Here is a 27,715-nt window from a genome sequence, read left to right on the forward strand (position 1 = left end):
CATCTATGTTTTTATTTAAATACACATACACAGCCAAAGTTTTGTAACATGTTTTATGTTTACTATTTTTTATCAAATATGGATAAGCCAGTCTACACGCTCAAATAAGACAACGTCTTAACTATTGGAGGAAAAAATCTTCACACCCGAACGTGATGAAACCACTAGTTTTCCAACCTTATAATAAGTTCACGTACGAGAAATAACCGATCGAATGGTAAAAGAATTCATAAAGTCCTTTTACAAGCGACAGTTATGGAGGAAAATGTACAAAGTTATAGAGGAATACGCTCAAATAATAAATAAGGCCGAGTTCATATCTTCTTTTCGACGAAGGCTAAAAATCCGATAATAATGAGATCGATTACCTTCATAAATACTTACATGTGTGTGTGTATGTGTGTGTGTGTGTATACATACTTGAGATTGTTTATGTATTTTAAATAAAGAATGTTACTCACTTTTTGCAGAAGCATTTGTTGCCAGGATTCGCACTTTTAGACGCTAGTAGCATTTCATCAATTTCGTAATAATAAGCGCTTATGTTGAAAATATCACGCTTGTCAACCAGACTCGCGTAAAGAGATCTGAAAATAATATACATTTAGTTATCTTACATTATTTATTTTATAAGTATATTTGTTATTTCAAATGTATACTTCACAAATGTACCACAGACTTAATATCGGCTAGATATCGCTCTCTACAAAACATTTAAATTATTCTTTCTACATTAGTAGAAAGAATAATTTAAATGTTTTGGATCCAATAAATTTGTACGTTATGCCTGTAATACTGACTCAAAACTTTTAAACAGTTTTACAGCAATAACATCTGTCGGATTCAGAGATCTTTGACGTCACCTCATAATAAATTGAATAGTAATTAGATGTTTAATGATTTAATCAACATAATCGATTGTTTATACTTTTTTTATTCCCTTCTTCAAGGTCATGATGATGGATAGAAGGTCGTAATGCAATATAGGGACCGATCATTTATTACGTATGACTTTCGCTACTTTTTGACCCTTTTCCTCTTGTTTAAGAAAAAATAAAGATCCGATTTCCCCCTGCTTAATATTGATTACGTAAGTATGTAAAGGAAAAAAATAAAACACGTTTGGTTTATTTTTTAAGAGAGTATTTTTGTGAAATGTTTTTTTTTTTATCTCAAAGGTTCTGAAGGGACGCTTCCATGTGTACCACGTGGTTACCCACGCTTTTTAAAATAATTTTAACTTTGCGCATTTTTTGACCTTACGTAAGAACTACCGAAACTCCTTCATCGCCCCTTATAAGACAAACATAAGACATGGTCGACCCTACTAATAGTAAATGAATGGCCAAATACAAAATGGAATTGCAGGGATACGTGTAAGGTTATCTTAGCGTAGCGTGATATTCAGTAGTATTACAATTTTCTATCCTATCTAGTAATAATTAATAATTATTCGTCGCACGTGAAACTGCATTTTCATTAAAATAATGTTACCATTACATAATTTCCTGACGTTATTTTAGCGTTAGCGGATTCAACAGCGGCACTAATAACGATTTGTGTCAATTACATGACGCCACTGCGAATAATATAATTTATTTTTAATATCTTAAATTAATGATCCTTTATGAGGATTCATTTATCGGATGGTGTTAGGAAATGAGTTATTATGTAGATTTTTTATTTAATAAAAATGTGATGAGCGCGAATTTTACGATTTTGTGATTTACGGAAATTAAACTCCGGAACCAAATCACTCAAATCAGATATTATTTCACAATTTAAAAGGTACATTATTGCATAGGTCATATAATGTGTCAACTTATTATTTAGTACAAGATTATACAGGCGATAAAAAAGCGTGAAATAATTCTTGTGGACTTCCAGACAGGATAAATTACATACATATATAAATGTAATTAAACAACATGACTATTTTATTACATTGTTTTATTGCCCATTGGTTTGGCAACAGTCAGACAGAAAAAGCCACTTCTGTATTTTTAATATTCAATAAAAAAAGTCATTTCAAACTGACCTGCAAATTTCGGGTTCATATGTATAAATTCGTTTGGGTGGATTTCCTTCAATCGGTGGGAATATCGAACTGTCTGATCCATTGAGCTGACCGCAGTACGGGTCACCCCATTGACTCATCGTGGTCATGTTGTTGTAGGCGACTATGTTACCCAGTTCGTGTACATTTTCAATTCCACGTTTCATATCGTACGGACCAGATTCCGTTGTATTGAGCTGTAAATAAAACAATGTTTAAAATTTAATTGACGTTTTAATTAATTAAAAAGCGAAATGTAAACATATTTGCCCTTTTTATAGATGTGATATATTAATCAAACAGAAGAGATACAACAACAGCCTATAAACCTCTCTAGAGAAACTAGAGAAGTTTTGGAAAATATTCCACCACCCAATGCGGGTTGGCGCAATATAGATGTGCTGTAATTTCTATGAAATGAGATTACGATATATATATTATAGAGAAATGTAGGTTTCCTCACGATGATTTCCTTCATCGCCGAGTACGAGATGAATTATTAATATTCAGTGGTGCTTGCATGGGTTTGAACTAGCAATCGTCAGTTAAGATGCACGCGTTCTAACCACAGGGCCATCTAAGCTCAATCTCAATCAAACGGAAGAGATAATGAAGAAGAAATCAAACGGAAAAGATAATGAAAAAGAAATCAAACGGAAGAGATAATGTATATAAAAGCGAAGTACCACACAATGATTAATCACGACATCTCAGGAACTGTCTCACGAAATCCACACCTGAGAGGGCTTGGAAATTTCGCGCGAGAAAAACCGTGGGTTTAACGTGTTACATATAAAAATCAAACAGACTAAGAGAGTCGATAGAGATGCTTATCAATTAAAACATGGAGATTTCGACGACCTCCTTGGTCGAGTGGTGTGTACACCGGTTTTCATGGGTACGCCACTCCGAGGTCCCGGGTTCGATTCCCGGCCGAGTCAATGTAGATTATCATTAGTTTTCTATGTTGTCTTGGGTCTGGGTGTTTGTGGTGCCGTCGTTACTTCTGATTTTCCATAACACAAGTGCTTTAGCTACTTACATTGGGATCAGAGTAATGTATGTGAAGTTGTCTCATATTTATTTATTTATTATTATTATCTATATATTATTTATCATTATTATCTATATCTTATATCATTGAAATATCCAGAAATAATTAGTTTATTAAATAAAAGTTTATATAAACTTGAGTTGTTATAGACACGTAATATTTGAATTTATGAAAATAGAAATGGAGAGCTTGTTTATCTTTCTGAAAGATATTAATGTTTAGGTAGTAGGCTAAACAAACTCATTTAATCATCTATACGTAACAAACTCCTAACATGTACATATATTTATTAAGATGATTTGTTCCTCTAAATTCTTGGAACGGGGAAGTAAATTATTTTCTACCTTGGAATAACACAGAAGATAAATTTAACTTTTCAAATATCTCCGTGAATTGAAATAATTCCACGCATGATAAAAGTTTTACCGTTTCATTCAATATTGAAAAACTTTCTTTTCATCTCCGTTACACAAAAATAATTATAAGTAAATTACGGATTTCGAAGGTGGTCTTTGTTCTTTTTCAACTCAGATCTTATTTACGTAAATAAATACTTAACTGAATATAACCATATAATTATGCATTTAATATATGCGCCTGTACAATTATTCATAGCAAGTTCTCTAACAACTATCTATGTTAATATTATCAAGAGGCATTTTTTTTGTATATAGAGGATATTTATAAAAGTATAACTCCTGAGATTATTGCCTCCACTGGTGCCAGAAGGGCTGGTTCGTGTTTTGCCCAGAGGATCGAAATCGAAATGTATATAATGTGTGTCGATGAACTCATGTAAATAATTCTTAAAAAATATTTTGTGTATCAATAATTTCATATTATAATCATATGACCTGATATCTTACCATACAATATATTTATATTAATGGATTTCACACTTTTTTTGTACAGAAACTGTACGAGCGACTAATACAAAGAATGTTAGATCATCATTGTCATCATTCCAAACGGCAGATGTCCACAATTGGACAAAGGTCTCTTCAAAAGACCTCTACGACAGGCGATTTGCGCTACCCGCATCAAGTGACTTCACCAGATCGTCAAGCATTTAAAAACTTACATGTGAAAACATGGAGAAGTAAAACCCATCATTATTTTCAGAAGGCCTCATCGTTGTTGGTTTCTCTAGCCTTATCTTGCCGCATACTAAACCTGAAAAATAATTTATATTAGTAACTATATACCTATATTGATCAAATTGTATGTGTACCTGAGACCTGACATTTGAAGACAAGTGACATGGGGTAAACCTGGATCATGAAGTCTTAAAGAATATAGCGAAAAACCGCTTAATTTAAAGGGTAGAGGTCAATTAGTGCAGGCCTTTGTTCTCTCAAATGCAATGGATGTTATAATCTTTGGATATCCCTTGTTGTTAGGATTTTGTGCAAGGGTAGGTTTTAACTTTTTCTTAGTTTTGTTGTTTCCGATTTGAAGGATAAGTTAGTGTAACTGTACATGGGACATAATGTCTTGGTTCTCAAATTTGGTGGCGTATGTGCAATATTGGCAATGATGGTGGTGACTCATTACCAGACAGTTCAATCAGTAATACAACACAGTTCAAATAAAAATATAATCCAAACATAGAACATTTTGCTTATCTTAAGCGAAGTTCACGCGTAAAGGATTACTAATTAGATTTCTAACTCTGTTTGTCTGACGACGGAGAAAATAAAACTAAATATGCAAGCGTTCGAAGAAATTTCTAGACTTGTTTAATTAATTGTATTTGCAAATTACTTTAACGCTTTGAGGGACAATCACTAAACACAATAGCTAAGCAATTGTTATGACGTCTATAAGTACTTAGTGTTCTAGAAAGTGAAACTTATCTCTGAAAACGTTTATATTTGCGTCAGTCGTATTTTTTATGCTATTGATTGGCGGACGAGCATATCGGCCACCTGATGGTAAGTGGTCACCACCACCTATAGACAATGGTGCTGTAAGAAACATTAACCATTCCTTTCATTGCCAATGCGCCACCAACCTTGGGAACTTAGATGTTATGTCCCTTGTGCCTTGTGTCTTTAGTTATTCCGAAACACAACAATACCAAGCACTGTTATTTGGCGGTAAAATATCTGAGGAGTGGGTGGTACCTACCCAGACTGGTTCGCACAAAGTCCTACCACTAAGTATAAAACTACTTTCATCTACTTGTAATTTTGATAGCGATTTGATAATAATATAATTATTTTATGATATCGACTATCTGGATTTCTAATTAAATAAAACTACTTAAATGCAAATGTTTAAAAAACTATACAAACAACGTTATTTTATGTTTATTTATTCGATATGGATATACGCGAAGAGAATAAGATCCATCAAGATGTACCATCGCTTTAAAATCGCTTTGTATTGATTGCTTCTCAGATCGGATTCTGCTCTCCGAAGCTTGTATGTAACAGTTAAGATCTTACTTCGAGGAATCATAACAATATCACTCAAACGAGAGATTATTTACTGTCGAATATTTTATTTGAAGTTGAAAAAATCTGGTACGTTTTTAATGAGTCTCAATGAGTCACGAGCTCAGATTTCATCAAACTTAGTAGGATGAATGTATATAATACATACATATTATAAATCTCCCTCTGGAATCACGCTGTTTATTGATGAAACCGTAATTAAATTTACTGTTTAGTTTAAAACATCCAGACACATGGGAAGCGACTTTACATACTGTGTATAGCTATTAAAATATTTTTGTTTAATAAATATGGTTACTACAAAAGTTAGGAATTATGTATAAAACGATACAAATTTTGTCTGTACTACCTGGTTAGATCATTTGAAAGTCTTCATGAAAGTAATTGGTCGAACTAACAGAAAGTTTAGATTTTGTTATCAAACCTTTAATTTATGTGGTTTCTCAATGTAAGATGTATGATACATTTCAATTATCATTATAAATATTTATTCAACAGGTAACTCGAATCAAAACAAATTATAGGATGGAAACATATACTCTTGGTAGTGAAATAATTGATATAAAATATAATTATATATTAATTTATATATATATATATATATATATAATTACTAAGTGAGATGAGGATTTGGACTACAGAAATCCGAGACGTTTGGAAACAATACGGACTCGATTTTTCGTGCATTCTGAGGTACGAATGTTTAAAAAAACTCGACTTCCATTACGCACTGTTATCAGAGTTTAAAACACGCAACCATGAAATTTGCAGCATTGGATTTTGCAATTACTATAATTACAATTACAGGGAAAATATTTTTGTTAAAATATATTCCAACTACCAGAGGGCAAAAGCCAAATAAACAAAATTAGACAGCGAATGTCCAATGGGGCTAAGAAAAGGTTCGTCACCTTAAGATTTATTTTCGTATGCTCAGTATGAGCGATTATCTGCTTTACTGATCGATAATGACATATTGCTTTGCAATAATTTGATGTTGAGATTCAAAAGGTACTAAGAGTTTAAGACTCGATAAAGGAATGAATTTGAAAACTGACGAACGAAGGTTTTCTTACTCTGACTGTACAGGCTATAATTGGTCGAGAGCTTGATTAATCTATGATGTTCAGTATGCATTTGCGAAATAATTACATTTTGAACGTCGACGAAACTATTATCGGAACTTTGGGAGTAAAATTCGAACACCCTCAGTAATGCACAATATAGCTGCGCTATAAGCAAATTGCATGAAATAAGATAAGGTTTATCTTTGCTCCTACTTCCATTGGAAAAGGCTATAGATCCCATGTAACTATTATATACTATTATTGATATATAATTTAACGATCCTAATGTTCTAAGAATTTTCTCCAAGAATTGTACCTAATATTGATTTCAGAGAGTACTCTGATAAAAATTAAGGTAAATTAAATCCTATTAACAGTTTGCCAGTTTGTATATATCATTTCCTCGTGAAATTATAAGTAGGAACTCAAGTAGGGATTGAATGTTCAGCGCCCTTGGAGACTGGAAGCTGATCATGACACGTTCCGAGCTTGCTAGAAAGACTTTATCATTTCGGCTTCATTTTATTAGCATGGAACATCTTTGCTTGTTATTAAACGATTATTAACTTTTTCGACGGTATAAAATTTAAATGAAAAAGATTTAACAGTATTGTTTTTAAGGTTTTGTTTAGTTTTTATCCTTTAAGTTAGATTTCTTAAAAGGTTACAATAAATTCAAACTTCAAAAAGGAATGCTGGATTCCAACTAATGCATTATTTAAACTAATATCTCTTCATTGGTTATCATCTCTAGATCAACAAACAATATCAAGTCAGGCAGAGCAAGGCTTTTTTTACTTATAGGTATAATTTTTTTACCTTATTTTATTTAAGTTGTACAGTATGAGATGTGGAGGCGTTATGCAATATGAAAAAATGGATTTTATTATTTTATACTTTTGATTCCATACACTGTATATTCAAAATTATTCCCGTCGTATTATCATCGTATTAATTTAGTGGCATAGTGTATAAGCTATATAATAAGCAGAAGGAAGACACTGCCTAGTCCTACAGTACACGGCTTGCTTGACACCTTTGGGAATACTTTTGATATTTACTTAAACAATTGGCTAAATTCCTGTCTACTTTTTATGTGATTTTTTCCTTGGATTACTATTACCATTGATGTTTTCTAATAAATTATGATAAAGTCACTATTGGTACTTACTCAGTGCTGCGTTTTCACCGACACAGTTGAGAAATATTCCATCGAAGAAAAGATCCTTCGCTTTTACTCTCAGGAACGGATCGGTCAGATTGGAAAAGAAACTAGTCAAAGCACCATTCACGAGAGTGACAGCTGCCGGCATTATGTCCAGGACCGTCAAAATTGCTGCCTGGAAACAAATGATTTATTCAATATTAGCTTTACCCGCCCGTAAATTAAAAGCCTGTAAATTTCCCACTGCTGGGCAAATGCCTCTTCTCCTTTTGAGAACAAAGTTTTCGAGCATATTCCACCACGCTGTTCCAATGCGGGTTGGTAATCTACCAATGAAATTCGGCTACATGTGTATCTACACATTCATTAGTACATCTACAATATACATATGTACAATATTCATTTCATTGAAATTAGACACACACAGGTTTCCTCGCAATTTTTTCCATCACCGTCGAGCAGTTTGAAATTTAGTTGCTTGTACGCGCTTTTTTTAAATAGTTTAGTTGCTTTATGAATAGTTTTTCTTTTTTATTTCATTATTTTTTATCGGTTGATCAAATGAAAATACTTGTACGTACTAATTTTCATGACAATCGGTTGAACAGTGTAAAAGTATTTTTGTCGCAGCGCAACCTGGTGGCGAGTTACATCACTGGGGATAGCATAATAACTTCCTATTTCAAAAAGCACATATGCATAACAATTTTTATAATGATCAGTCAAATAGTTTCTGAGTCTATAGGTGGCAGACATACAAACACATACTTTTTAAAATATATAAATAGCCTATCATTTGTGTAATCACGTGTTCTTACCGTATAACAATTTTTGTAAAGATCGGTTCAGCCGTTCTCGAGTTATAGCGGGACATACAGACAGACAGACAGAAAAAAATTCAAAAATGGTAAACCTGATATCAGTCAGTCATAAAATGAATACCAGTGAAGAAATTAGACAAAAAAATGGAGTGTACCTACAGACAGACTCTAGAGATTTATATAGTAGTATAGATATAGATTCGTTCATTGACCTCATACTGGTACCCATACAATGAGTACATCTGATTACGAATAAAATCTTACGATTTTAAAAAAAATATTGTTCACATTCGCCGCCTCTCACAGGTATGGCATTGTCAGACTTCTATTAATGATCAGATAGGGAACTGTAAAAAAAAGTTTCAGGGTGGTACAAATCGTCTGGCGATAAAAAAAAATTACGCCTTTGCAGTGGTATGGCGGCCATTGGGAACAGTCGGAAAAGTATGGCAAGGTGATTTTCGTGAATGGCTACTCGACGATGATTAGCTATGCAAAAATTAGCCTGGTACAAATGGTTAAATTATTTTATTAAAATTGACGTATTCGCGTCGGTATGGCGGGCTGTAAGCCACACCCGAGAAGTATGGCATTACGCTACCGCCTACTTCTTTTTTTTCGACTATCTGAAAATACAATCATTTTTGTGGAACAAATCGTTCGACACTCGTTATCTTTCCGACGCGTTCGGTTAATGCCCACGCGAGTGGGCCGCCGGTGCGAGCGCTACGACCATCATTTTCCTTTTTGCCTTTGCGTGATTAGACCCCTGAAGAACCGCCATACTGGTACAAATGACGAAATATTTTGTCATTATCATCTCCCGGTCTAGTATTATTCCTATCTATTGATATAATACGGAAAAATTAATATACAATTAAATAATTGTGTTATTGACTGCTTATTAGCTATCTACAATTAATAACAACTCTACAAAACAATGTTAAGTAAGAAATTATCACGAAGTTACGCTACATAATAAAATGCTTTGTACACTCAGTATTCTCGTTATTTACGTATCTTTTTTCCTGTTTTCCGTAAATGAAAAAAAAATGTGAAAAAATATCGATCATGTATAAATGTCATCGTTTTTATATGCATAGAATAAATTATAAATATATGACTTTACAGTGACATAAAATAAATCGTATAATCGTGGGAAAAAGTGTTGCCTTTAAACTCAATTTATAAATAGAAGTAGCAAGAAAGGTTTAATTTTCATTCGAGTCTACTGAGTTATAATACAATATTAAAGATATAAATATAAGCTAAAGTTATTTTTGTTAAATAATTATTGAAAGATAACTCTTGATATTAATTAATAACATTCTTCTTTATTCAAATTAAGCAAATAATATATAAAAAGATACGCTAATGAAAATTAAAGTTATCACAATGTTCCCGGTTCCAGCATATTCTGCCGAGCGCGAGTTTAAATTCCCGCCAATGTTTTCTTTTTTTTATAATGTTGCCCACTTCAAAATCCGTAGCGACAACATTAAAGATATAAATATGCTACATATAGGAATAGCTCTACCAAAAATCATTAATAACATTTGATAAATATAATACCACGTACTCTATTCCAACCATAACAGGAAAAAAGTCAAATAAACATTTGACAGCAAATTGACGCCATATTATTGATTGAGAGCTTGATTTATGTATGATATTCACTATGGATTTCCAAAAAAATTACGTTTTGAACGATGAATTAAATAAGTAGTTGAGTGTAATAGTGTTGTATTATAAATACACAGATATATTGATCATAGACTCTTAGTAATGCACAATATAGCTGAGTTATTAGTTAATCGGCATGAAATACATAAGTTTTAGGTTTGTTTATCGCAGAGAAAGAAAAAAGTTGATTACTTACTTTGGAACAGGCTATAGATATTAGTTATTAGACATTAGTGATAATTAAAATACTTAAAGAGAGTCTTATTCAAGTTTCTTTTTTATATGGAATAGCATATGGGCCACCTGATGGTAAGTGGTCACCATCACCTATAGGCAATGACGCTGTAAGAAATATTAACTATTCCTTACATCGTTAATGCGCCACCAATTTTGGGAACTAAGACGCTATGTCCCTTGTGCCTGTAGTTACACTGGCTCACTCACGTTTCACTTCAAACCGGAACACAAAAATACTGCATACTGTTGTTTAGTGGTAGAATATTTCATGAGTGGGTGGTACCTACCCAGGCCGGCTTGCACAAAGCCCTAAATTTCAAATTATAACGAAAATTATATAATGTAGACCGCCCTCTTATTATTTATACTACCTCCATTTACATAAGCACTTGTAAAAAAATATTAATATTATGTTTGAGTTCAAAGGTGAAGTAGGTTATTATTAGTATAGGCATAAGCGAGATTCTGTTTTAATTCATTTTAGAGTTTTATATTTATTATTTTTACTGAACATCAGCACATCTTCGCTGGAAAGGTCCTTCGCTGGGAAGTCGTATTCTTGGAAGTGCACTGACTTTTTTTTAATTTAAATAAAATGTAAAATAAATAAGAAAAGTGTTATATATACACAAACTTGGTCTCACAAATTAAACCCTTGGGATAAGATAGTCAGCTTTTTTACTTTCCAAGTGGTAAACGCTGACCATCGGGTAGCCTATTCGCTTCCCATCTTCCATATTCCCTTCCTGCTATTATGTGAAATGCCTTTTTTAAACTTCCGTGAAGTGTTAAAAAATTATAAGATTAATATTACCAGTTGCAAGTTTCTTGTTTGATTATCATCATTACATAGTATAAAACAAAGTCGCTTACAGCTGTTTGTCTTTCACGGATTTTGTAGCGGCTTTTTTAATAGATAGAGTGATTCGAGGGAAAGGTTTTTGTATTTAATACATGGACAATACAGTAAAGAAACACTGTTGATTTTAAAAGTTTCAATTATGATGTCGTGAATAAAGCAACTCTGTAGTATGTTTAGTATCAGTATTGCGGTTCGCTAATTATAATTGTGAATAAAATTATCATCACTTGTAGTTAATTGACACATATTATTGATTATGTTTAGATGATGACATTCTACTATACGTTACAATATATATTCATTAACATATTATATTATGTGGTAATATTGTGTCGTTTTAAAATCATATATTTGTATTTATTTTTAATGAAACACGTGCATGATCACGGCAGGTCTTGATGATAAATTGACATCAATAGGTTTTCGTATATCATTATTTTTTGTTTGTTCTTCGTAGAAATTAATATCTGAGAAGAGTGGTAGCTAGTTAATATGAGAAGCCAGATATAGGTAAAGGATATAGGATAATGAAAATAGAGGTGACAAGGGACATAAAGTCGGAAGGAAATTGCTTTCCGTATATATTACGTACTAGCTAATTTAACAAAAAAGTTATTGCTCTAGCCTTCAGTTACTCCGCATTTCATCAGCTATCTCCCAGTAAAAGTCCAAAATCTTTCCTTACGTTTCAGGGATTAGCCGGAACAAACAGACAGATAGATAACAATTGTAAAATAATGTTATTTCGATATATCTACCGTTTACACACACATATGCATTTAGTAGAAAACGGTTATTTTAATATTACAAACAGACGATCCAATTTAATTATGTGTAGATTAAATGATAGACCGCAAATCGCTTTATAATATTCCTTAAGTGAAATGCGAGAACTTACAGAATAGCTTTTCTATAAATTGGACTGTTTGTGATAGGTAGAAAAAGTTAATAATTGAATAATCTTTGATTGTAATCGATGAAGCATTGATGAAGCAAGATCTTATTAAGAAAATAAATCGTGTCTCTTAATTGTATTTTCTGTCAAATAAATTTAGGTGTAAAATTTACACCTAAAATCATTTCCAATATACGATATTTGCACCTGTACAATTGGTATGCGCATAGATAAATACCGATCCGGTCAGCCAGACGTGGTGCATCCTCACCAAGCATCAATAAGAAGAGAAAAATATAAAAACAAAGTAAACTAAAAGTCATTAGTGATATGGTTACACTATCAGATATCAAAATTGACTGATTATATCTTATCTTTTGTTATGCATATCCACCATATTGGATTTCATATGACGTCACAGATCTTATTTCACGTATTGTGAGATCAACCTAACCTCATTTATCAAAATATACGTATCACATTTTGATCGGGAACTGCAAGGAAACAAACGTAAATAATCTAATATTGTTGGCAATTTGAAAATAAATCAGCCAATCAAAACAATTAAAGAATTATGTCGCTTGTTGTGTTGGTGTGTCGTCTATGATTTTAGTATGAAAAGTGGAAACATATCAAAAGACCAAACAAGCAATATAGAACAAATTGATTCCATAAAAATGAATGATCCTCAAGGGCATCTTCCATTCAAGCGTTGATGACACGACAAATCAAATACATAAGAAATTGTAATACATTTTTTATCTACAAAAGAATTGAGCAATTCATATTTATTTTACTTACATTTATTAAACAGATTCCATAAAATGCAATTTAACGTAATACTTAATTTAAATCAAGTCACTTTCGTAATAATTCTGACATAAGTTACTCTTTATTAATTAAATTTTGTCTTGTCTTATGTCATGTCTTCTTCAACGTTAACGGACACCCGTTTAATTACCATAATATTGCAAATTTTCTAGTTGTCTTCCTTATTTAAAACTAGCCTTCCACGCGTTTCAATTTTAAAATGTGTTTTGTAGTCATCTGTGAAATGTCAATTGTACTGTGCCATAAACCCTCACTTGTCGAGCTATTCCGTAAGAAATTCCTTGAAATTCGCCACAAAACCCGAGCATATAATAACAGTATATTACTTGGATTGACTTGGCTTAATACGCTACCGCGTGTCTAGATGTGATACCTAGTATTAATCATATTGGTTATAGAATTTATAGGATACACGGATCCTGTGTATCCGTATATGATATGCAGAAGAAACTTTTTTTTAAGTTAAAGCTTGCACCAGCGACAACGACCATGACCCGATCCGATCTGCTAAGAAGTTGGTAATCCAGTTGCATATTTATCAGGAAGCCATAGGAACGAAGCGTACAAAGAACTGCTTAATGCTATATCAGATCGAAGTCCTTCGCTATGTTCAAGCTAATTCTTCCACCTTGGATTCAAGTGCTTTCGCTGATCTATGTTTCAGGTAAACTAGAAGGTCAACGGCTGAGCGACTGTGATGGAAACCTCCCGACGGTCATTAATCAGCTGATGCTCCTAGTTACCGTACGAGCTAGCAGTTTATAACGGACTCCATTACCACAGAGGACAAGGATCATGGCAATTGGTTTATAATTAGTCAAGTCTGAGCGATTGCGGAAATCTACATTTTTTTACATATCTATAAATAATCTGTTTGTGTGTATGTAACTGAACTCCTTAACGGTGGCACGGAATTGAGATTAAGCTTTTCCACGCAACATTTGAGTGGATCGTTTAGATTGGATCATGTAGGTGGCGCTGCATTCGGGAAGTAAAAATTTAAACTGGACGAAACCTGCATCGTCAATTGGAAAAATTTGAATTAAGATTTCCAGAGATTACTTTAATTGTATAACACGGTAAGATACAACAGGAAATGACGTCAAAGAATAGGACGGGAAAATAAAAACTCTAGGAGAAGTCTAAGTGCAAAGTACAAGCTACTAACTCATAATTACTAAATATAATATTAAGAATCAGTAAACTTTTATTCTATGACACTAGTAATTTAATACAAAATACCTGGACGACCTCGCATAGACAAGTTGACCTAGGTACCTCGCATTGTTAATTAAAATCCCTATACTATATTTATACTTATATTGGCAATGTTATTATTGATTATTATAGGTAATCATGTATAATCGTTTGTATTTCTGTTAGTTATCGTGTAGCTTCTAAACGACTTGTGTATCGATTTGAAATACTATGTATTTGCTATGATCTGATAGGTGGCGCTTAGTATTTTATTATAGTATTATATTCTTATATTTTCAGACCTTAAGCCTTATTATGTTGTAGGCAGATGAGTACATCCGTCGACCGTCTTATGTTAAGTAGTCACCACTGTCAGTAGACAAAACCAAGAAATATTAACTATTCCTTACATAGCCTATGCGCTATCGACCTTGGGAATTAAGATGTTATGTCCATAGTTTGATTGGCTCACTCATTCTTCAAAACGGAACACAGCAATACTGAATACAGACATTTGGTAGAATTTCTGATGAGTGGATGGTTACTTCCCAAGCGAATTTGCACATATATAGCTCTATCACCAAGTGTTTATTGTAGTAATAGGCATGGAGGTCGACAACTTTTTGGAATCGATAATTAAAAAAATACCAATAGAAAGAACAAAAGCAACCGCAATGCTTATAACCTAACTAATTTAAGATTTGAACCTAAAAGTAAAATGTCAAAGTCACTTATATCGCAATAAATTTTAATTGATTATAAAAATCGTAATTCAGCATTCCGAATATGTATACAATTTTTTTCATTGTAACATTGTAATCTATCCTGTTATCGAAAACTCTGTTACTTTTTGCGTTACCAAATATTTTACCGATACACCAAACAGTTTGAATTGAAAATAAATCAAATTATATATCTGTCAACAGAGAACACGAGATTAATTGTAAACAAAATTATTTGAACAATTTCATTTAAAGCAACTTTGTCTGAGTAACCTATTATAAAACATCCCAGTTATTGTATCGTAATACGTTGTAACACTGCGTTACAATTTGGGCTCAAATAACTTATTATCAAATTACTTTTTTGTTCCATTCGCCCTCGAAACGCTTGGCCCTTGGAGTAATGGTGCAAAAAGCTTCATCAAAAGTATAACACCTCGCCTCATTGCCTCCACTGGTGACAGGAGTACCGGTTCGTTTTTTGCCCAGAGGATCGGAATTGCGATTCAACGGGGAAATGCTGCTAGCATTTATGCCACCATTCCACACGGTCAAGATTTATATAGTAACTAGTTTTAGTTAATATTTGTATATATTTAAGTATTTAATGTTATTAATTCGTATGTTAATAACATTATAATATTGATAGTTGTTTTTACAGTCTCGTGAACAAGACATTCGTATTAATGTCGAAATATCGAACTCCACCGAACAAAAATAAAAACATGGTAAATATCCCGAAATGAATAACTTTATTGATAGGGGATTTGTCATCTTACCTAGTGTGAGAAAACCAGCATAAAGTTTTTAAAAACTCGCCGGTAACCACTTCCCACTCTTTGTTAATTACAATGCAATTACATAAAAAGTACAAAGAAATTACCATTCAATTCTACTACACTAATAGCTCTATATTTCTATGTGTGCGTGTATATATGTAATGTAATACGTATTGCGTGTTGATATGTGTTTGTAATTCGCTACTTCGCTTAACTTGAAAATATTAAACATGATGATTTGATTGATTGTAACTTATATATATTGATGATATTGAGTTTGTTTCTCGTTAATTTAATTTTGTAAAAGTTGCAACTATGATACAGTAAATATTTTGAGAACATGTGTATATCATAAGCCTTTATGCCAGTGGCATTGTAACAAAGGCAGATCCTATCTTAAAACAGTCAGGATTTTTATGGTAATTTGTCATCAATTCATCGTTTTCAACAAAGGTGGATATATTTTGATGAGATGACCGCGTTGATTCGTTTTGATTTACAGAAAGTAAAAGAGCGGAATGATATATAGATATAGATATATTATGGGTATATTATATATTACATGGCTCATAGATATTGTCATTATTGAAGCCAGCATAAAGAATTCAAATGTTTTTCAACTATCTGATGAATCATTCTATTTCCCAGTTGTGGTATATATAATTATATATTTTTTATGGTATAGCTTGGCGGACGAGCATATGGGCCACCTGATGGTAAGTGGTCACCATCAACCATAGACAATGAAGCTTTAAAAAATATTAAATATTCCTTACATCGTCAATGTACCACCAACCTTGGAGACTGAGATCTTATGTCCCTTGTGCCTGTAGTCACACGGGCTCACTCACCCTTTAAACCGGAACACAACAATACTGAGTACTGCTATTTTGCGGTAGAATAACTAATGAGTGGGTGGTACCTACACAGACGGGCTTGCACAAAGCCCTACCAACAAGTATATTTTATTTTTACCTATAATTTGATGGTAAAGTATTTTTATCGTGAGCGAATGGATCTATACTTACTATATTGCACAACAACAACAAAAAGCCTGTAAATTCCCACTGCAGGGCTAAAGGCCTCCTCTCCCTTTGTGGAGAAGGTTTGGAACATATTCCACCACGCTGTTCCAATGCGGGTTGGTGGAATACACATGTGGCAGAATTTCTATGAAATTTGTCACATGCAGGTTTCCTCACGATGTTTTCCTTCACCACTAAGCACGAGATGAATTATAAAGACAAATTAAGCACATGAATCAGCGGTGCTTGCCTGGATTTGAACCCGCAATCATCGGTTAAGATGCACGCGTTCTAACCACTGGGCCATCTCGACTCCATATATTGATCTACCACAATTATTATTTTTTGTTTAATAAAATGACTTACCATATAGGAATAATTGATGACCGTGATTTCCTCGTCTTCTCGTAGACTACCTGATGCTTCTTGATCGAAATAAAATGTTTTTTTCAACATATATCTGATCGTGTCGTTATCTCCGTAACCCAATATCCTTTTAACTCGATATTCTCTGTAAATGGACAATATTTACATTGGATATGAACGAAAGCAAGTTTTGAGTTTTTATTAAAGGATAAATTTTATAATTTTTCTGCAAATTGTTTGCGAATTCGGTCAAGTGCGTGCCATCAAAACCGGCTAATAAATATTGAAAGATTTCGTAATAAGACTTCCAATTTTAAATATAATATATTTTTACTCATGAATTTTCATCATCATTCCATTTTATAATAAAACTGTTCGATAAAATATTACTGCTTTCTTTCAATTGAAACTCTTTTTCTGTCTTTTTGGTGAGTAAGGTTTTAAATTGAATTAAATTTTGTTTACGTAAATATTCTTCCAATTCGATATTAAATATTTTAAAAGTATCAAAGATTTTCGATCGAAGTTACCTTATCAGTTTGTTGTAAATAAAAATACCATAGACAGTTCAAATCACTCAAATATTCTCTTAATTGTTTTGAATAATTCTTACTTGTATACAAAAGGTCCAATTTCGTTTAATATCGGTTTGGCGCCGTCGGTTACGTCGTCAGCGTTGGTCACGTTGAAGACATAGATTTTAAACGTCAGAGGTACTGGTAGCTCGCGCCATTTTTCAAACATTGCTGACGAATTTTCTAATTGCAGGTTCTGTAAAACAAGACGTGATGATTTTGATTAATTATATTTTGATTACATAAACTATTGACTGATAACAATGGATGTTAGTAAATCTGATACATAGAAAAACAAAATATATTACGGCGAGTAATTTATTATTATATTTTTCTGCTTCGAAATGGAGATGACTCCATTAGTTACATGCTTTTTTGGTGTAAGTAGGAGAATGAGTGAATAGGCCACTCGGTGGTAAGTGGTGATCACCATAGGATAAACAATGGGATGTAAAAAATATTAACCATTCATACGCCTTCAACCTTGGGAACTAAGATGTCATGTCGCTTGTGCGTATATTTACACTGGCTCATTCACAGTTCAAACTGGAACACAACAATACTGAATAATGCTATTTGGGGGTAAAATATCTGACGAGTGTAACCTTCCCAGACGGGCTTGCACAGAGTTCTACCAAATAAATTGCATTTATTAATTAAATATCAAAGTGTTGATCACTTAAATATTTAGGTTATGTCAAGGTCATCCGAATGCCCGTTTGCCTGTCTGTTCTTTTTGTAAATTAAAAACTTTTACATATTCACAAACAGTAATATTTTGTAAAAATATAAATACTGGTCACTTTGTCAAGGCAATCTGAAAACGCTCTATGCAAATACAGATGTTTCAACGTAATATTTGCGCATTTATTTTAAAACTTAACAATGTCGAACTGAACACGAAAAGCGTTTTAAAATAAACGGTAGCATATCCAACAATATTTTATTTAAATATTCGTTGCGATACATAACCTTCTGTATAAATTGGATATTTCATTTAATCAATTAATATCAGCAACATTGAACCTTAACTTCAATGTTGCTGATCACAAGCGCATCAGTTGAGGGTTTTGCTTTCCCCCCAATATTTCACTCTTACTGAGTTAAACTTAAGCAATAAAACAGCCAAGATTTCCCAGTGGTTAGAACGTGTACATCTTAACCGGTGATTTCGGGTTCAAACCCAGGCAAGCACCATTATACTATATATGTACTTTTATACTATATTTGTGTTTATATTTCATCTCGTGCTCGGCGGTGAAGGAAAACATCGTCAGGAAACCTGCATGTGTCTAATTTCATCGAAATTCTGCCACATATGCATTCCACCAACACGCATTGGAACAGCGTGGTGGTATATGTTCCAAACCCTCTCCTTAATGAAAGAGGAGGCCTTAGCCCAGCAGTGAGTAATTTACAGGCTGTCACTTTACTTTTTAAAACAGTTCGTATTCTTAAATAAGAAGGAAAAATACTACTCGAATTGGTTCCATGACATCGCGTTTATATTGCGAGCGTGTTATAGTGCGCTAAGGCGTAGACCATAAAAGGGCTTTGGGCCCCTTTTAGTCCGGCCAACTCTCTAACTCCGGAAAACTCTCAAAAAAGATATCAACTTTTGCTGTCGTTCAGAGTACGTCACCACAAGGTATTTTTTTTGTCTTCAAATTGTATTAAAAATATCAATCAATTCCTAGTTCATATATTATTATAAGCATTGTGTATTAAAATATACTAAACTTCTTTGGATCAATTTCGATGACATTATATGTTTCTATTGGACGCAGTAGGTGGGGCTTCAATAGAGGAAAATCTTATAAGTTGTAATAAGTCAGGACATAGAGACAGCAGCCTATGATTATAACTATTTGTACTTTTATGTTTTGAATGAATAAAAGTATCATTTAAATTTTAGATCCTGATTTGATAATTATATTCAATTATATTAATTCTATCACTTAATTATTCTACCGTTGAAGGGAAACACTATGTGTAGCTGTATAGCTGTATTCCCATTGTGAAGGAGAATGAGTCATTGTGTGTACAGGTGCAACAAAATGGAGCATGACGACTTCGATCCTACGATTGCGTACGTTGATAGTAACAATTTTTAATATATAACAACTTTTAGGTAACCTTTTAAATGTACGATTCAGATTTCAATCTCAGCTATGTAATAAAATCGGGACTGTCATAATCGTTTCTGAAGAGGTGGATTTTTTAAAAGTAATATGCGTTATATTTTATGAATATTCTGCAATTCAATTGGTAGATTTTTCTTAAAATTCATATTTAGTATTAAATACAATCATATAAATAAATAAATATTGCTTACAAACACTTTCTTATTTGTTATTTATTTATCACAAAATATTCGAAAACCGAAAACCAGATATAAAAAGATGTTTCGTATTTAAAGAAGTTTAACTGCCTAAATCAAAGTTCGTCTATTTAAATAATCGTTATTGGGATTGGAACTCTATATGAGTACAAAACTTTATGTATCTTCGTCAATTAGATCTGGTAAATCTTGTTGCAGCTGATATAGGCAAATAGACTGACATCGGGTGTAAGAAACCATAAAAGCTGTTTATCGGATTGGTATTTTTAAAAACATAGTTAAAAAAATAAACAAAAGATAATTATTTAGCAATCTTCTCACTAACCTTAAAATACAGAATTAATTAAATCAATGTCAAAAAGTATTTAGTAGTCTTTTTTTATTTGTAAATAAAATTATTCTTTTAATTACATCTAGGTACCAACCGTGATTTTTGAAATCGGAATTATAGCCGTGTGTAACAACGACGTATTGAAATTTATATTTCGAACTCGAATTCATATTTAAATAATTTCGAAAAAAGAACAGATTAAATAAGAAAATAGTATTCAAAAATAAATATCAATACACAAGATATTTATACCTTTATACCTGCCTTTTTTGTTTTATTCGTGTTAATGGTTCCAGTATTTTTTTATTTATTTTATGCAAATATTGCTTGAGGTCCAAATTTTTCTACATTTTTGAAGCTTTGGAGTCGTATCAACCGTTAAAACTGGATAAATGTTTTAAAAGTCTTTTAAAAGTATTTTTTTATTTTATGAACACTGCATGTATTTTACATATATTATGTAGATATTATTAGTGTTTATTATAGTATTATATATTGACCATATCTGATTTATTAATAATAAGCGTGTGACGTCACAGATATTTTGATATCATATTAGGTATATGACAATATGACGTTCATACACACATTATGACCACATATTTTGACGTATACTCTATTCCAATGACAAAAGAACAAAAGCCAAATTAACAATATTAGCCATTGAATCGTCGCGATATCATTGGTCGAGTTTGAATTATCAATGATGTTCGAAAAATGAAATTTTAAACGTCGACGAAACTACTATCGAAACTTTAGAAGCAAAATTAAAGTGGTTATAAGTATCAAAATAGAGAAGTGTCTTGTTATAGATAAACATATTAATCAACTAACAACTGTAGTACACAACACAGCCATATTATCTACATTAAGAATAGGTACATCTAAGAATTGTTTATATTTTTTCTTCTTCGATAGGAACAAACTATAAATGATTTTTATATGATTTCAAAATTTAAAATTCGTTTAAGTTACCCTACTTTTACATTTTCATGTTTAAGAAAAATCAATACATAACTTTACATACAAATAGTAAGTAAATTTAATTAATTCAATAACTTATAAATGTATTTTTTATATAAATATAAATTAAAATATCTTTCTTTTTAAATTGTTATTGTATATTGTATGAAAATAGTAGTAGGCACTTCGCTTTTTATCACCTACATAAACTCGTATTGAAATATACGCTAACATTTTTTAATATAAGAATTGAATAAAGTTATTGGTAACTGTGAAAATAGCGCAAATTTATTATAGAATTAAACAATGGCAATCAATATTGTTGTGTTCCGGGTTGAAAGGTTAGTGAGCCAGTGTAACAGGCACAAAGGACACAGGTAATATCTTAGTTCCCAAGGTTGGTGGCGCATTGGCGGTGTTAGGAATGGTTATTTTTTTATACAGCTCCATTGTCTATGGGCGTTAGTGACCACTATTTATCCCATAATTTTTTTTAATAATTATTAGTAGTAATAACAACGTCATACATATAAACAATATAATTTATTATATTAAAAACACTTCTCTTGACTTATTTTCAAAGAAAACTATATGATTGATGAGTTTTTAATAAGTAATTTAGTCCACGGCGAATCGGTAAAGATATGACCTTCCGTAATACAATACTTCAAGGTATGACAGCTAGGAATAAGTCTCTTAAGGGCATCATTATAATTTATTATTATTCATATATGATTTTATAATATTTTATATACTATAATTAGTCTTCCATTTAATATGCAAGGATATAATGTTTGAAGGTTATCGAGTTCTAAAATAGCATTTGAAATTTGTACGAAAGGTCATAAAAAATTTGATATCCCATTTATGAGAAAAAAATTATACAAGATACAATTAATTAGTTCTGTGCTTAATCTATGGTTTATTATTATATATAAAAACCTGTTATTAAGTTTTTAGGATCGTTACGATAATAGCCTTCGGGGGTCGACGTTGATTTTCACCCTGAGCTATGAATAATAAATATCATTAAACTATTTATAGTTTTTTTTATGAATAGACGTTTTAGTATTATTACTGACTATTCCTTTTTTACTACTTCATTTATCGATAAATTTTAAATTTTAATTGTAATACTAGGTAATCAAAAAATTGTAACCAATATAAAAAGAAAAAAAAACTCTATTAATACCTATATTTACGATATGATAATTAGTTTTTAATAAATTTGTCTACTTCATTTATTCAAATGACTACGAGACATACTATCCTTTATTGATTTGAATTTTAATGTTTTGGCTAACTGTCAAATAACGACCTGCTACTGATCTTAGTACTAATTAAAATTATTAATTTAAACATTTTTTATCTATTCATTGAAAATCAAATTAAAAATCAACGGAACTATTACAAAGTTAAAGAAAACATTTTACATTATAAATACATTACATTTTAAATAAAATTATGCATACAAACTATGTTGTACATAAACAAATCATACTCTACCTTTTGTATTTGTTTGTGGACTATCTTCGGGAAACCCCATGATGCTAGTACTATAGCCGCTATCAGGATACACACTGACACAGCAAAAAACAATTTTGCGTTCTTTCCCAACATTTTAAACTAATCTCTTAAACAAAAAAGTTAAATTTAAAAAGAATAAAATCGGCACAGATACATTATTAATCGAACTGTCAAAAATCACATTTAAAAATGCAACTTTATTAAATTCTGTCACTTGTTATTAATTTTTATACACGGCTGAATAAGAGGTGATCGCTGTCTGTTTAAAACTAAAGTCGTGACTGACTGCGGTTAAATCGTAAACAATTATACGAGATTCAACGCACGTGGTGTTCCTTTCCTCGTCTTTTTTTCCGATAAAAGCAAATGGCTGATACACAGCCAGACTTGCTTAACGAGTGTAACTTGAGCGCACATTAAGCAAAATTATCACCATACAAGAACATTTATAATTAAGATTTAATGACCTCTGTATGAAATATTATCGAAAATGTCTACAACAAATAGCTATTAAAAAAAAATCCTAGAGCATTGTTAAGCTTAATTTATGGCGATGATATAAATTATAATTCCATTTTTTTAAATAATTATTTGATGTTTAAATAATAGGCATATAAAAGATTTTATAAATTAAATTATTGATTACCTATAATAAGCACCAAAAAGTTTTTATAAATTAAATAATCGATTATATATATATAAATATATTTATTTAATATATATGAGAAACACGTTGGTATATAAAGATTTACGTAAATAAAAATTATGTATCCGTCATAAATGTATATTTATTTTTTCTTTTTATATTCGGTTCCTAGTAAGTGTTTGTTGTTTTTTAACATTGTAACATACACTTGAAAACTTAGTAAGCTTGTCATAAATCTTCAAATGTGTAAAAAGAAATAAGTGTGTTTATTTATGTCAGCGTGAACATCGCAAAGAATAGTTGTACTTTCAATTTATAGAGTTAAAATTATACAAATAAATGGCTACAGACTACACGTATGGATTTCAAACAAGGAACGGGTGTTATTAAACAGTATGCAGGTATACGATTATTTATGGGAACCTTTAGAGTTTTTTCTCTAGTAAGTAAGAAGATTGAAATTCAAAACGATCGAGAAATATCATAAAATCCACATCGAAATGATCGTAGTTTTAACATTGTGATTGTGTAAGAATTCACTTCCTATCTCACTCATAATTAATGACTTATTTTAGTCAATGTTGCATATCCCATTCTCACATTTCACGCTCGTGTACTGGTGTGAGTTTAGATTTTATTTTTACAGAATAACACAACAATGTGAACGAAACGTTATTTTCATATGTAATATTATGGATACCTTTCTTGGTAAGAGATATACAAAAGGAAAATCCTTCAAACACGTCTTAGAACAAATTATTTTCGAATTTACATTATTGCATGTGATGTGGCAATTAATTCCAACTACATTACGATTTATTTATTAATAACCAATGATTCTTATTTTTTTATGGCTATTAATAATAATTTATTAATATAAGAATTAATAACAATAAAATGATTCTTATAAGCCATATGGTTTATTTATATTTATTTATTAGTTTTAAAATAAAAAAAAATTAAAAACAAATATTCTTTTTTTATTTTTATATTTCAATAATAATTTAATCGTCTTCATAGTGTTTATTTTTAAAATTTATCTTGGCTTAATTATTGTAGGTTGAAATTATTGTAGTATCAAAGTCCATCAAAAAGAAATTAAATGCTAAGTTAGGTTGTTAAGAATAATTTTATCGAAGTATTTTTAGCCAAATTTTTTTTAAACTGTATAATTCTCTTATTACATTATTAACTTAATAATAATACTTTTCTTTAAAATAAATAATATAGTTATAAACCTTTTTAGTTTAATTGTAGAAGACAAAATTAATAGGCCATAATTTAATTTTTTTAATGTAATTTTCATGTTTCAATTTTAATTATTTATTTATTAAACACTATTTTATAAAATTTTATTGCCTTAAACATTATATTATTCATAAATCAAGGTAAAATAAAATTACACATAGTAAACACAATAAATCCAAATTATTGTGGATAATATATTTTTTGATTTATAAATCGTTTGGTTCGTTAAAATAACAGCGAAAAGTTTGCTACTGGTGTAAGTGTAGATTGTCAATTGTACAAACAAGTTGTCTCTGTATCGTAATCGAATCGAAACGTAATCGTTGATATGTCGCCGTTTCCTACCGTAGAACACAACGATCCATTCGCAGTTTCGAAGAAATTCTATTGAAATATAATTGTATCGTAATCGATATTAAAAAAAAATAATCAAAATATATTTTATTCAAGTGGGCTTTTACAAGCACTTTTGAATCATCATTTAACAATTAAGTGAAGCTACCACCGTTTCGGAAAATAGATTCTATAGAGAAGAACCGACAAGAAATTCAGTAGTTACTCTTTATCAACATTTAAAAAAAATACAGTCATGTTAGTTAATACAGTTATTTAAATTAATATATCCTGCCTGGAAGTCAACAGGTATTAAATCCACGATTTTTTATCATCTACAAAATCTTGTATCGAATAATACGCCTTTTTTACCAATATATTTTTTATAAACGATTTGAATTTACGAGAGGGCAAAGTTAAAAATGTCTGCGGAATTTTATTATAGAAATGGATACCTTGCCCCAAGAAAGATTTATTGACTTTGCGGATTCGGAAACTTGGCATAGATATAAATAAGAAGAGCTATCTGTCACTTACGATTAAACTAAGGTTTATTTCGAACTACCGACCCGACCTGGCTTTACAGGGGTGCAATGCTTTGCGTGCTTTTGTGTTTCTTACTATATTGTCCATGTATTGTAAATAACAACCTTCCTCCCGAATCACTTTATATATTAAGTACGACCACATCAAAATTCGTTGTTTAATTTTAAAGATCTAAGCATATATACGGACGGACAGAGATAAGTGACTTTGGATTATACTGTGTAAAGATAGTCGAAATTGCAACGGGATAGAATCGGGCACATCGTAGTCTTTATAAGTTAATAGAGTTTGCCTCCTGTATCATCGGCATGTAGGAAGTAAATTTATAACCGCCTCAGCAAGTCTAGCGCAGTCTCCAGCAGAAGGGTCATCAAAGTTTAATCAAAGTGCAAATATGTAGGTTAATAGAGTTGGTACATTGTTTCGTTGTACTTGGATTCATATATAGATCCATGTTTACTATCTGGTCTGGATTAACGTATTTCTTAGCTTAGAATAATTAAACAAAGATATCTGTTTACTGCTTATTGTTAGCGTCTTGTAAAATGTAGGTTATATTTTATGTAATTAAAAACTAACTACTTTGACGTTGAAGATCGTTTATCATGTCTGTTTGTATATCTAGAAAATATACGACGAAAGTAATTTGTAAAATTAAATATTAGCATTTTCTATAAAGGCGGTATCTTGGCGGTATAAGAAATATTTGCTATCTCTTAAATCGTCTACGCAGCGAACCATGGAAATTAAGATATTATTTCCCTTGTGTCTGTATTTACAATGGTTAACTCACCCCTCTCACCGGAATATGGTGACAGTACAAATTACCGAATTGATGGTACATCAAATAAAATAATAACATATGTTTATAATAAAGAATAACAAATATCTACTAATAATATATTAGTTGGCGAGTTTGTATAAGTATACAAACCAAGTGGTTTGCTTAAGCCCGACATACTCAGGATCTAGCAATTCGTTGCGGAAAGAACTAGAAAGTTTATTAAAAGCCGGTAAATGGGTTATGTTAATCCACGTTTACGTATTGCTTAACGCGGGTGGAACGCGGAGCGGCTGTACATACTCATAATAAGCGTTATGTTTAAATTTATGACAATACGATCAAGGCATTTGAATAACTTGACTCATGGATTAAGAGCAATAATAAACCAGAACAAGGACGTACCTTTATCACGAGTCAGCTGACTTAAGAGCTGAGGGACTGCAGTCTAAGTTCTGCCAAGGTCTTATAACAAAAACTATATGAGTGGTATATAATTAAAGGTTTATATTTTGAGAAGGTTTGATATGTTGTGACTTAAATAATTTTATAACGTCATTATTTTTACGAACGTTTATACGCGTTATGTCCTTTTTTGTATTAACAACGTTACTACAAAATGTTATGATTGGGTGAATAGTTAAGACGTGAAAGGAAACCGAATATATAAACTCAATTATCTATTAATAATATTATTAGTATAATATTCTTAAAGGCCTATGCTGCTAAAGGTTACGTGACCAAGGAAACGATGGATGGATTGTGTGAAAGGTTAGAAAGAATGTCTCTTGTGAGATGACGTCTGACAGAGAAGTATGGAAGGAGAAGACATGCTGCGCCGACCCCAAATAATATTGGGATGAGGGCAGGAGGATGAGTCTTAAAGGCCTACCAGATTACACTAAAGACAGCAATTAACCGTTTCAAAATTCCGAACAGGTGACAGATCTATATAAAGTTTAAAAATATAAGCAATTAATATATATTGAAACTCTGAGTAAATTTCTGAAGGGATTAGTAATCCACAAAAAAAAAACACGTTTTAATTAATCTATCTTGAAACGATAGACAAACGAAATAAATAAAAAAATACACACACAATTAGCAATGAAATATCACATTTAAAGAACACTTCACAACGTTTAGAAATAAGCTGACATTGAATAAATATTCATTCATTCGTAAATGTTTACTTTTATTGACAC

At 31.4% G+C, this 27,715-nt stretch overlaps 1 protein-coding gene across 3 annotated transcripts in view; it reads right to left on the reverse strand.

Annotated features, from left to right (window-relative positions):
* LOC124544297 (sensory neuron membrane protein 2-like) overlaps positions 1 to 27,715 on the reverse strand; it is a 31,289-nt gene extending 3,574 nt beyond the window's left edge. The window contains exons 1-8 of one of the 3 annotated variants that reach the window (XM_047122778.1): positions 27,610 to 27,715; positions 22,936 to 23,062; positions 17,833 to 17,990; positions 17,220 to 17,364; positions 7,808 to 7,976; positions 4,192 to 4,283; positions 2,039 to 2,253; positions 462 to 587 (exon numbers count right to left, since the gene is read on the reverse strand). In XM_047122778.1, coding sequence (XP_046978734.1) covers positions 462 to 587; positions 2,039 to 2,253; positions 4,192 to 4,283; positions 7,808 to 7,976; positions 17,220 to 17,364; positions 17,833 to 17,990; positions 22,936 to 23,049 — 1,019 coding nt within the window. In that variant the 5' untranslated portion in view covers positions 23,050 to 23,062; positions 27,610 to 27,715. Of the gene's footprint in view, positions 1 to 461; positions 588 to 2,038; positions 2,254 to 4,191; positions 4,284 to 7,807; positions 7,977 to 17,219; positions 17,365 to 17,832; positions 17,991 to 22,935; positions 23,244 to 27,609 lie in introns of those variants that run through there. The other 2 variants (XM_047122779.1, XM_047122777.1) reach the window with 2 other exon arrangements.

The sequence above is a fragment of the Vanessa cardui genome, chromosome 4, assembly GCF_905220365.1.
Source record: "Vanessa cardui chromosome 4, ilVanCard2.1, whole genome shotgun sequence".
Classification (NCBI taxonomy): domain Eukaryota; kingdom Metazoa; phylum Arthropoda; class Insecta; order Lepidoptera; family Nymphalidae; genus Vanessa; species Vanessa cardui.